At 41.9% G+C, this 13,254-nt stretch overlaps 1 protein-coding gene and 1 long non-coding RNA gene across 3 annotated transcripts in view; one reads left to right on the top strand and one right to left on the bottom strand.

The window, feature by feature from the left end:
* The window catches only part of npr1b (natriuretic peptide receptor 1b), a 67,706-nt gene that overhangs the window by 11,907 nt on the left and 42,545 nt on the right, over positions 1-13,254 (top strand). For both annotated transcript variants that reach the window (XM_042106938.1, XM_042106937.1), the window contains exon 4: positions 11,134-11,321. In XM_042106938.1, the coding sequence (XP_041962872.1) occupies positions 11,134-11,321 (188 nt within the window). The remainder of the gene's footprint in view (positions 1-11,133; positions 11,322-13,254) is intronic.
* Positions 487-4,729, bottom strand: LOC121720626. Its single transcript, XR_006034592.1, has 3 exons — positions 4,718-4,729; positions 2,858-2,862; positions 487-633 (listed from the first exon to the last, which is right to left on the bottom strand). It is a non-coding gene; the product is annotated as an uncharacterized LOC121720626 (long non-coding RNA).

Below are 13,254 nucleotides of genomic sequence, written 5' to 3'. Positions count from 1 at the left end.
GCATGTTTCTGTTCGTAAGAAAAATCCCTATGCACGATTGAATGGGGTTTCAGGAATCATAAAAAATGATGCCCTAACTGCTCGCGAGTCGCGTGCATATCCTCTTAATAAAATCAGCGTGTAGGTTGTCTCCCTGAGGACTAGATCTGCTACTGTATATCGCTAAACGCAAGCATTCGTCGGTGTATTTAAATTAGCTAGGCTATGTACCAAAAATGACATTTTACCGTGAGTCGAGGAGCTGTAAACAGTGTTGTAACTTAAATCTGCGTGTACAAAAAACCGCTTGGAGATCCAGTGGAATTTTGATTTCACAACGAGAATTCTCAGTCTAGCCGTTGATGTGCCGACGGAATAGGCATCAGCACCAACCTCTGATCAAGGTAAACAAAATCTGACTCAGTGTCCGTCATGTTTGAAAGTTTGTAGTGATGCGAGGGAGAACGTGCACACGCAAGGGGCGCAGTTGAGCAGAGCTGCGGCTATCTGAATGGTCTGAACACAGAAGAGCAAGTGGCTTTGATAAAATGGCCCATTATTTGACATAATACCGGTATTACGATATTGTCTCAACTACATATCGTTTTCAAAAATATATCGGTCGTAGTCGTAATACCGATATATTGCCCAGCCCTAGTCCCATGTGTACTTTTTATTCATTGGGAGGATTTTCCCCATCTATTTAAGTTTTTCTGTCAGCTCCATGCTGTGTGTCTGTCTCTTTCTCTATTAGGAGAGGACTGACATGTTGCTTTTCAAGACTATTTCCCTCTCATTCCCTCTTTTCCTCCATACTTATGTCTTCTGAGCAACAATCTAGGTCTAAAAGCCCCTATCGTAAAAGCACCAATTACCGCCCCTTTCGTTCGAAAATTCTAAGACGTTGCCGATGGTGCCGATTTCCGCCCTTTCACACTGCACATCAATGGTTAGTGCGAGAATTCTCGTCGCAAATCAAAATTCCACTGGAGCTCCAAGCGGATTTTACACGCAGCCTTACAACACTGTTTACAGCTCTTCGAGTCACGGTAAAATGACATTTTTCATACATAGCTAATTTAGATACACTTATGGTGTGGGTGCTTGCGTTTCTTTACAAATCTGCCGTGTTGGTTTGTATAGTTTGTATGATATGTTACGATATTAGATTTAGAGCTGCACAATTCTGGATAAAATGAGAATTGCTTTCTTGTGTAGAGCTCTCATTTGTTTTAAGTAAGTATATATACTCTTTTGATCCTGTGAGGGAAATTTGGTCTCTGCATTTAACCCAATCTGTGAATTAGTGAAACACACTGCACACACAGTAAGGTGAAGCACACACTAATCCCGGCGCAGTGAGCTGCCTGCAACAACAGCGGCGCTCGGGGAGCAGTGAGGAGTTAGGTGCCTTGCTCAAGGGCACTTCAGCCGTGGCCTACTGGTCAGGGTTCGGACCGGCAACCCTCCGGTTACAAGTCCGAAGTGCTAACCAGTAGGCCACGGCTGCCCACAATTTATTATTATTATTAATACACAATTTATTATTTTTATTAATGTTTTATTATTTTCCCCACATATTAACTTGTAATTGTCAGTAGTATCACTAGTAGGCCTAATTATCCCAAAAATTGACCAATAGGCTACTGATTAATTATACTCAAACTCCATTAGCTATACATCAGATTAGACAGGTAATATTTGGTTGTGTCTGAACCATTAGGCTATATGAATTTGGAGAGGCGTATGTGATTTATAGTTTACTTTGAATTGGGTTTTGCTGTTATTTGCATGCAGAATATTACTTTTATTTCTAAAATTAATGAGAATGTTCAGAATGTATATTAAAATGAATATTATTATATAGATTAATTTCTCTACTTTGTACCTGAACCAGTGGTTGTGGTAAGGGAGGGGAAGTTCATTTGTAGCACATTATAGCCTAGCACATGTATGCAGTAGACATTCAAGAACAAACAAGTGTGATTTGAGGAATGGGGAGGCAGGTGCTGTAACTCAGTAGGGTTTTTGGCCTAGCGATGCCTTTGGCACCGGAGCAGGGGTGTCAAACATAAAGCCCAGGGCCAGATCAGGCCCGCCAGCAGGTTTCATACGGCCCACCAGATGTTTTGGGTAGGAAGGGAAAAATTAGAAAGGATAATAAGATAAGATAGTTAGATAAGATATTCACATCCAGTTGTCTTCAACAATTTGTAATAAGGAATTTCTGTGATAAATTGATTAAAACTAGCACTATAAACCATCATCAGGAGGAAGAGGCCAAAAAAACTGACATGGAAGTTGGGTGTTTCAAGAGAGAAAGAGCAGGATATGACGGCAGTAGATGATTTGTACTTGTTTGTTCTCATTCCAACAAATCCGGCCCACTGCTTAATATGAGTTCAGTGTTTCCCCTAGAAATTTTTCCAGCAGCGGTGCTATTACTTGGGGGGGGGGGGGGGGGTTGTTGCGCATTTTTTTTTTATATCATACCTTCGTGTTTCTTTTGTGGACATTTTCAGCTTTCTTTTACATTATTGGTTAAAATGATAGAAGAAAAATGAAATGGCACAACCCAGAAAAAGATTATTTACAATTGATTTAAATTTGTCTTAATGGCAAAGGCCACACCCAATCTGCGAGCACTTAATTTTTCTGGGCTTTTCAAAGAACATCTCTAAGGCTCTTTGGTAATTGAATTGAATTGTTGGGGGGCCATTAATGCTGACACGCATGCACGTAGCCAGATGCTCTCCTTGTAGTCTATTTCTCAGTCCCAAAACAACAAACCCACGTATAAAAAAGTAAATACTCACTTTTCTTCTACATCACTCCCACAGTTACCATACAACTCACTCACAATTAACTCGAAAAGGACCTAGGCTACTTGATTGAAGTGCGACCGTTCGTCTCACCGTCAAGAGAACGCTGAAGTTATGAGAACACGTCTTTCTGATAAGAGAATGTAGGCTCCTATGTCTAATGCCGCAAACGTAGAAAAGGTCTGTTTGTGATAGCCTATTATAGCTAAGTGGACAGAATTTAGGCTATACGTATATGCCAACATATGCTCATATTTCCTTTAACTATCAGAAAGTTTAAACAGGCCTAGACTGTGTTCGCCTAGCTTTCCCATGCAAACATTACATGTAGCCCTACGCTAACGTTACAAGTCTAGGCTACAATTAACGTTAAGACCATACACCTTGTAGCACATTGGTTTACTCTATTGCATTACTTACGTTTTAATAATTTGTCGTTGAATGTTGATGGAGGCTCATCTTTGGGAAATCAGCTGTCTGGATAAAATTGTCAGCCGGAGCAAGAGTTCTCAGAGTTGACGACACCGGACGTAAATCCAATCAGCAGAAAGAACCGCATCACAACAGTAGGCTAAATCGCAACAAACTTTTTTCCCCCCATGTTAAATTCATTTCGGTAATCATGAATTGGTTTCTTTTATTTGATGTAGGCTAGGAGAGGAGGATGCATGTTTCACATTAGTGTCAATGTGTCAAAGCAGGCTTTGGATCAGAGGAATTGCTCAAGCTTAACATATGGCATAGGCTACAAGCGAATTCACGGCATACAAACAGCTTCGTGATGAAATATAACTAATATCATTTTTTATTGTCACCCGGCCTATAAGTAGGCTATTTATTGTGTAACCTACAAGTGAACGATGACACCATAGGCTACACTGTGGCGGAGCAAGACCCCATCAGTCGGATAGCTAAACAATGTAACCGTGTTCAGAACGTAGGCTAGCCATATGGGATGCAGACTTGTCTTTGGGCTTGTAATCACCTGACACATCATGCCGCATATATGTCCTGAATAATGAGAGGCTAAGTGCGGATTTGATGCACTTAACTTACTCAAGACTTTCAGAAAACAATTTCGAGATGACGTTGGCCGTTGTGCTTTTACAGTGTGTTAAGTGAATCTCGTGATATTATGTTGCAGCGGCGCTGAAAATCCAGCGGCGGCGCTGCGCCGCTGTTAAATACACTGTAGGGGAAACACTGGAGTTTGACACGCCTATAGGGTGTACATAGGGAGAAAACAGAGAGGCCCTCTGTCATAGAATCTTTCTCTATAACCATACCCATGTTGGAAAGTGAGGAAGATTTAGAGTTCTTTTGTGACTGGTATTGTGAAGGTGTTGAGTGATGAGCCACCATTCTCTCTACTTTATCAATCATTACAGCTACGTACAACAGGCACTGTGTCATTAAACCAGGTCACAGCAGAACTCTTGACTTGACCACTTCTGTGTTGTAAGAGTTTTACATGAGACTACTTTTTCTCTGTCAAAAGGTTGATGGGTTAACCGTTAGAAGATGGTGAGAAGATTGGGCCTCTGTTGTTGACCAAGCAATCTAGAGTACAAAGCATATTTACACAGCAGGTTTATGAAGGTGTGTGTGTTGTGTCCTTGCCAGCATCTGAACTTTCGACCAGGTTCTGACGACAGGTTTCTGTTGTCTCATGTTGACAGGTTTCTGGCTATGCCTATTGATCTGATATATGTGTTATAGAATATAGCAAGTGCTATACTTACACAACCACACGCTGGGTTTGATGAAAGCTGACAAGAAAAGGGTTAATTTTTATGGTACCAATGTGTACTAGGCACTTCAGTGATTTTGGACATAATAAGCCACTTCATGTTGGGCATTTAGACCACAGATATGAAAAAAATAGGTATATAGTAAATAAACAAGTCCTTATCTACCCTGATAGGGAATATAGTGGTATATACTAGGTATATAGTATAGACTACATGTAAAGTACATTTAGTAATTTGAGATTCCTCTTACTGTAGTAACGTATAAAAGTAATTACTGCGTAGCTTATCTCATCCAGACAAACCGGGGACAATGTCATATGAGGACATAGTGAAAGCATTAGGTGACCACTTTTCACCTAAGCCTCTAATTATTGCTGAACGGTTCAGATTTCACAAAAGGAACCAAGAAGAGGGTGAATCTGTATCACAATTTATAGCCGCACTGAAACGGTTATCGGAACATTGTGAATTTGGAACGGCACTAAATGACACTTTACGTGACCGATTGGTGTGTGGCTTGTCTAGTGATTCCATTCAAAAACGGCTGCTTTCTGAAGCTAATTTGACACTCAAAAAGGCCATAGAGGTTAGCACTACAATGGAAATGGCTGCTTGCGAAGCACAGCAATTAAGTACCTCAACGCAAGTGCATAAGCTGTCTATGGAATCTAAGATCAAGACTAACGCGGGTAAGCCATGCTACCGTTGCACTAAAACTGGACACCAAGCATCAGAATGCTGGTGTAAAGAATTAGATTGTAGAAACTGCGGCAAGAAAGGTCATATCGAGCGTGCCTATAAGAGTAGAAGGACTCAAACAAATAGACAGGATGCAGAAATAAAGACAAGCCACTTTCGCAAGGATAAAAAGAAACATGTGAATCAGATGGACCATGTTCTGGATGAAGAAAATGACAGTGAGTCTGATAATGACACCATCTGTGTTCTGTCAATCAAGGACAATGATGACGGCTACTGGGTCACACCATTACTAGGGAAACAACCTGTGCGGATGCAAATCAATACCGGTTTGCGTGTCTCTATGGTATCAGAGACAATCTACAAAGAGAAGTTACAGCACCACACTCTTCGACTGACCAAATTAAGACTAAGGACCTATACTGGAGAGGCTGTGCCAGTGTTAGGGGTTGTCAATGTGACAGTGGATTATAATAGTCAACAAGTGACTCTTCCCTTGTACATCATCAAAGGAAACCGTCCAGCTCTGTTGGGCCGAAGCTGGCTGGAAAAGCTCAGGCTGAACTGGCAGGAAGTGTTCCTGGTGGATGATAGTGGCACCGGTTCTCTACAGAAGATATTAGAGAAACACTCCAAAGTGTTTGAGGAAGAATTAGGTAACTTGCAATTAAACCAGGAAGTACTCCAAAGTGTCTGAAAGGGAGACCTGTTCCTTATGCTATCAAACCCAAAGTTGAAGCTGAATTAGATAGATTAGTTAAGAGTGGAGTGTTGGAGCCGGTGAAAACATGTGAATGGGCCACACCAATTGTACCAGTCATAAAAAAGGATGGATCCCTAAGAATCTGCGGTGATTTTAAAGTCACAGTAAACCCAGTGCTGGCTGCTGAGCAGTACCCATTGCCCCTCATTGATGACATTTTCGCTGGCCTGGCTGGGGGACAAAAATTCAGTAAGGTGGACTTATGTCAAGCTTATTTACAGATGCATGTGGACCGAGAGTCTCAAGGACTACTTACCATTGTAACACATAAAGGTCTGTACAGGTATCAGAGACTCCCTTTCGGAATCACTTCTTCCCCTGCATTGTTCCAAAGAGCTATGGACCAAATCTTGAGTGGGTTACCTGGGGTTCAGTGCTATTTAGATGATTTGTTAATCACTGGATCTGACGAGCAGTCACACTTGAGAAACCTGGATGCAACACTGCAAAGACTGGAAGACTATGATCTCAAAGTAAAAAAAGAAAAGTGTGAATTCTTCAGACCCTCTGTTGAGTATTTAGGCCATGTTATTGACAGTAAGGGACTGCACAAGGCACCATCTAAAGTGAAGGCTATTGTGGAGGCGCCATCCCCGAAAAAAAATGTCAGTCAGCTGAGGTCTTTCCTTGGCCTGCTGACCTACTATGCAAAATTTGTCCCCAACCTCGCAGCAAAACTGAATCCACTGCATGAGCTGTTAACCAAAACAAAGACTTGGGAATGGACAGACAAATGCGAGAAGGCTTTCAATGACGTGAAGTGGGCTCTGTCGACATCCAGCGCCCTCATTCATTTTGACCCTAAACTGCTAATTCAGTTGGCTTGTGATGCCTCACCATATGGTGTGGGCACAGTGGTGTCGCATATTCTCCCATCTGGGGAAGAGAGACCTATAGCTTTTGCTTCGCGGACTCTAAGCCAGGCGCAAAGCAGGTATGCACAAATCGAGCGCGAAGCTCTCTCTCTAATCTTCGGGGTTAAGAAGTTCCATCAATATCTTTTCGCCAGAAAATTTACCTTATTGACGGACCATCGGCCACTTACCTCTATCTTTGGGCCTCATACTGGCATTCCATCATTAGCAGCCAGCCGCATGCAGCGTTGGGCTCTGTTATTATCTGCCCACCAATATGACATTAAGTATAGGAAAGCGGGTCAGCATGGTAATGCGGATGGGCTCTCTAGACTTCCGTTGCCTGTCGCCCACGGTGAATCAACTCCAGCTGACATTTTTTACTTCAGGGAAGTGATGGCTGCCCCTGTGACTGCGGGTCATGTGAGCAAACACACCCGGACCGATCCAGTCCTTTCAGAGGTTGTGGACATAGTCACTATGGGGAAGAGGGGAGTGTTGACACCAACTTTGCAACCATATCTGGCAAGAAGGAACGAGCTCTCAGTCCAATCTGGATGTCTACTGTGGGGCTATCGCGTCATTGTTTCACCACCATTAAGAAAGAAAATGTTGGATGAACTCCACTCTGGACACTGTTGCATGGTGAGAATGAAAGAAATTGCACGCAGCTATTTCTGGTGGCCAGGCCTGGACGCAGCCATAGAGGAGAAGGCAAGGTCATGTTCTGACTGCCAGAAGCGGAGAAACCTTCCCCAGCTTGCCCCTGTGCATCCTTGGGACTGGCCTGAAGACCTGTGGCACAGTGTTCATATCGACTTTGCTGGGCCTCTGGAGAACCACATGTTTTTAGTGGTAGTTGATGCTCACAGCAAATGGCCTGAGGTGGTAGTGATGAAGAACACCTCGGCAGAAAGAACCATTGAAGAGCTTCGGTCTATTTTCAGTCGTTTCGGATTACCCCAGCAGCTTGTCAGTGATAACGGCCCACGGCTAATATCAGAAGAGTTCAAGACATTCATGGAAGAAAACGGCATTCAGCACATTAGAACTGCCCCATATCACCCAGCTACGAATGGGCTCGCTGAAAGATTCGTACAGACCCTGAAGAAAACTCTCAAATCGTCACCAAATACACAATCTCTTAGCCGGCGCCTCAGTGCTTTCCTGTTGTCCTACAGAAATACTCCTCATGCCACCACAAAGGTATCCCCTGCCACAGCTCTGCTGAATAGACAGCTTTGCACCCGCCTTGATCTTCTAAGGCCTAAAAAGGCAAAAGAAATTGTACACCATAAACTAAGAGCTCAGGCAAAGAGCAGACCTAAAGCTAGATTGCGGAGTTTCACAGTTGGAGACCAGGTTCTTGCCTGGAACTATACAACCAAGGAAAAATGGAAACCTGCAACAGTGGTGGCGAAAAGTGGTCCAGTGTCATACACTGTTGAAACCAGTGATCATCGCATCTGGAAGAGGCACATTGATCAACTGCTCTCAGGTTCCAGTGACGACCAACCTCTTCCCACATTCCATGTTCCAGAGCTGGAGGATTATTCGGAACATCAATCCCAATCTGATGAACCTTCTGCTCAGATTGCCGAGGGAGATGTTGTTCCTGGTACACCACCACCAGTCCAGGTGTTTACTCAAGGCGTCACGTCACACCAGCCGTGTTCCATGCCACCCACCTCCGGTGATACTTTGAGTGACATACCCACTGACCGTACTTATCCAAAGAGAGTTAGACGCCCTCCAGACAGACTCTCCTTGTAGTCTAGAGACTAACCCACTACGTTGGGGCAAAATAATCCCCAGGGTTTAGTCTGGGAAATGAGGCAGTCCACCCTCTTTCCCTAGTTTAGGTGAAAGTTTGTTTGTCACCAAATTGTTTATTAAACAAAGTTTAATAGAATGTCATAATTGAAACAGAGAAAAGACAATACTATAATAAGGGACTGATTTGTTATTTTATTTTTTTGACGGTACTATAAAGGTAAAGGGGGAGGGAATTGTGGTATATTGGCTTCTTAAGTTTGACCCTCTGTGGATACCGTCGTGCCCTTGTTGTGATTACATGCTTTGTATGCAGATTCCTGGGTTCGAGAATTCAGTGGCACACACGTTAACTGGTCTCCGCGTCTTCCTTAAAATATACACTAATGCGTTACAACTACTATACTGAGGATATACTACAGTAATGAACTAGCACCAAACATATATCACCTTTTGAAAATAAGGAGAAACATGATAAAATGATACAGTATGATGTTTATGGTAGCCTGTGACATTAATAAGTCCTTAATGGTTGACAGTTTGGTGGCTGCTTAAAGCAAAAACTAAACATGGAATGCTTCTGATCCTGCTCACACAGAGGCGAGGGCAACTGAGACTGCCATTCTACTGAGACAGCAACCGACAGGCACATGGAGCAGCAACTGATAGGCACATGGAGCAGTTGTTGTAAATGTCATGTTGTCATTGTGTCATTGCCTTCACTACCGTAGTGGAAACTAAAGTAAAAGTAAATCCAGCCATTATCTCCAACTGTTGCCTAAATGCGCTCCACTGTTGTTACTGGTCCTATAACTCAAACAAACAGCCATTACAATACATAGGAAAGCCCAGTATTTTCACACTTAACCCCTCTCCAACACCATTGCTCAACAGTAAGTCTGTGAAGTGGCCTTTGGTTATTACTCTGTGTTGCTCGGTGCAAATGAGGGGCTCTCGGTGGGGCCAAAGCTGCACTGAGCAGCTCCACTGTGTTATTACCTCCAGTGATTAGATCATGGTTAATGGAGCCTGTCGGAGCCGATTGAGAACACCGAGTCCTGCTTGATTTTCATCATCACCATCTCTATCTCAGGCATCGCCTGACTGTCCCTCACATCCACTTTCTCTTTGTGCCTCTTTTATTTCTTTTAGTTCCTGTCTCATTCCCTTAATGATTTTTGCTCACAATTTAGGCCCATTTCTCATATTATCTTTCTAATTTTCTATCTCCCTCTCTCTTTCTCTTTCTCTCAAATCCTTCCATTAATCTCTCTCTCTCTCTCTCTCTGTATCTATGTATCTTATCATGTATGTATTGCTCTTTCTATCGCGTTCATCACCTGAGACTCACAATTAGACTCATTATTCACTCCAGCATGTGTCTCCTTGTCAACATAATTATCAGCCTTGCTTGACACCCATTCTGTTTTCATCTTGGTCTAAATGTGAGGGTGAAATTGGCCTCACATCAATCTTGATGCATATTTAATACTATGTTGTTGTTTACAGTAAACACAGTCTGGTGTGGTGAGGAGAAGAGGTGTTCAGTTGAGCCAATTATCAGGTGCTCGCTAGTGAGTCGTCAGCTCTACTCAGGCACTCCAGTGCTTCAGAGCCTCCTCTCTATTTTCAGCCCTTCTTATTTCTGTTCTCCTGTTTCTCTCTTAGCTCCATTCCAATACAGACTACAGTTCCTAATATTAAACAAATGAACATGTGTATAGCTGTTGGGGGCATGATATTTTTTTCCTTCTTCTTCTTTTTGTGTACCAATGCTTCTTTTTAGACTCCTTTCTCTTAGTATTTCTTCCGCTGATTGATTGCATCAACATCTCCTATTTTTTTTGTACGCTATTGTGTGTGTTGATGGATCACCAATCTTTCTTTGGCAAGCCCCTGTGTCTACGTGTCCTTTCTTTCACTTTAAACAGAGCACCCATTCCAGGTCAGGATTGGATTGTGAAATGAGCTAAATAAGTGAAATGAAACACCTGCATCTATAAGGGAGAACTGTGTATCCTATGACCACGTGGGAGCTGCCATTTCACTACCAGCAAAAAAGAACATTCGCTTATTTTTTCATCATAAGACATAACAGTCATAATACTTTTGCCTTTGAAATTATTTTAATTCAATTCCCGGCTTCCACCGTTGTGCCTTTGAGCAAGTTGCTGTAGGCAAAATGTAGTCCCTTGTAATATAATTGACAAATGTAAGTCACTTTGGATTAAAAGTGTCTGCTAAATGAATAAATGTAAATGTAAAGGTTTTTACTACACTTAGATGTGCTACTTGCAGCCATGTTTGTTGATGACTGCAAACACACTTATCGGTGAAAATGACCCAGGGCAGTCTTTAGCCCATATGCCAAGTAGACTATACCACCTTGGGTTGAGGGAGGATTGCACTATCCTGTTGTGAGGACTAAAACAAACTAAATGTGTAAGCACCCTTCTGCGTGACACCTTACGACCCTCTTCCCTTGTCCACAGTGGTATTCGCCTGCTGTTCACCAGACATCTTCCGACAGATCATGGTGCAGTTCAGGAAGGCAGGACTGCCTCAGGAGAAGTATGTCTTCTTCTATATCGACGTGTTCGGACATAGCCTCAACTCACAGTATGCCCGCCCATGGGCCAGGGATGACCCGGATGATCCCATTGCTAAAGAGGCTTTTCAGGTAGGAAATTCACACATGTGAAAGTGATGCATCATGCGCACCAATGGTTAATGTATATATTCACATTGTTATTTGTATGACTGTATACTCTGTCCCTTTCAAACGTTATTGAAAAAAGGTAAATATTTATATCTTTTAATTTTATATGTAGATTTGCATCTTTTACATATGCCATAAAATTATCCCTCACAATTAAAGTGACACACACATTGTCACCTTCAATGAACCATCTAATGAACAACCCAGTCTAAGTTTAAAATGTAAAATTATGTGATGAATTGTAGTAGTATTACACACAGAAAAAAAACATAAATGTTTCAGGGTCCATTGTGGAACCATTTAACCATTTTAACTAAACATATACGAACAAGTCTATTATTCTAGCCTGACGAGCCAGACCCACATTAAAATGTAGTGTATGGGGACTCACCATTCGCAGTGCTCAGTCCGAGGGGCGGGATAATTGGTTGTCTTTCAAATTCCCTCTGCACGCAATAGAATAGCGCTACAACTCATGAGTCCCATGCGTTTTTTCCACCAGCGAAGCTAGTTGGCTAGTTCTGAGAGAAAGTGGAATAGAACATTATGTCCAATATTCCAATATGTGGTTTAATGTTCTGCATTATACCCAATATTCCAATATGTGGTTTAATGTTCTGCATTTCTCATTAGTGGGTCACTTTGATACTAAAAGTATGATTATGTAATGACTGTATGATATCTGTACTGTCCCTGTGTATATCTGTGTGTGACTGTATTTAGAGATAAGCGGGAATATTATGTCTTTGCAGTGTTTCACTGTTCTACATGGCTGCATCAGTAGCTATCTGCTCCGGATTGCCAGGTTGCCACTAATTAGAGTCTGATTCAGTGTAGTCCACGTGAGATGGGATGACCAACGCCATCTCCCGTCAGTCTGGAAGGATACTTAAACCCTAACTATTTCCTTGTCTAGTTAGAGCAGCTGATGGATCTTTAGGTGAAGTCATGCTGTCTCTCCCTTGATGCGCATCATTGTAAATAAACTCTGTTCCTGATTTTTCATACTATTGGTCTGACTGGGTCTCTATTAAATCTATGGTATCAAAAATTACCATCAGTTCAAACTTTTGGCAAAAAAAAGCTTAACTCGTGTCACGCTGTTCGCCAACAGCAACATCCACCTTTGTTTTCAAGTAGCAGGGAATTCATACCGAACCGTTTCAACTCGACTCTATACACAATGTGATAGGCCCTATCAAAGTTTAATTTGTCCAGCTCGCAAGAGTTGCTAGACTAGCCCGGGCGGGCAGCAAATTAAATTTGCTGCCTCTAGGTTGCATCTAGATTTCTAGGCTACTATTATTCCATCCATGGCAAGTAATTATTTGACCCTTTGCATGATTATTTTTTTCATGAATGACTGATGAGTCATTGATTTAATTAGGAATTTATCACGGTTAATGCAAATTAAAAGTAAATTGGCTTCAATTTGCCAGCAGTAATGTGGTGGTAATACCTAATGACACCAGGGCAGAGGATCGTCTCTTTGCCGCTTATAGTAGGTCATTTTCCATTACCCTACAGGTATGGAAATGGCACAAGATCCTACTATGACTATGTAAAACAAATATTTAAAATACATTTCTAAGTTTTAAATAAACCAATGCATTTTTGTCCATAATAGTTTGGCCTGTGTATTATCATCCCTGCAAACACTAGGCTATATCTGTCTCACTCTTTAGTGTATAATTTAATAATTATAATTATATCATATTAAACATATTAAACAGAGGCAACGTCATCCAGAATCACTTACAGTACCTAAGTATCACCCCCACCACAACCACCACCACTCTTTTCATTATCACACTGTGTAAAGCTTAATTCCAATGCAACTCAAATGCTTTCTGAAGCCTTTTTTTTCTTTATTTTTATTTTATTTGTATTTTCT

The sequence above is a fragment of the Alosa sapidissima genome, chromosome 10, assembly GCF_018492685.1.
Source record: "Alosa sapidissima isolate fAloSap1 chromosome 10, fAloSap1.pri, whole genome shotgun sequence".
NCBI classification, from domain to species: domain Eukaryota; kingdom Metazoa; phylum Chordata; class Actinopteri; order Clupeiformes; family Clupeidae; genus Alosa; species Alosa sapidissima.
Note: the sequence above shows the minus strand (reverse complement) of the source record. Positions and strands in the feature narration are given on the sequence as shown.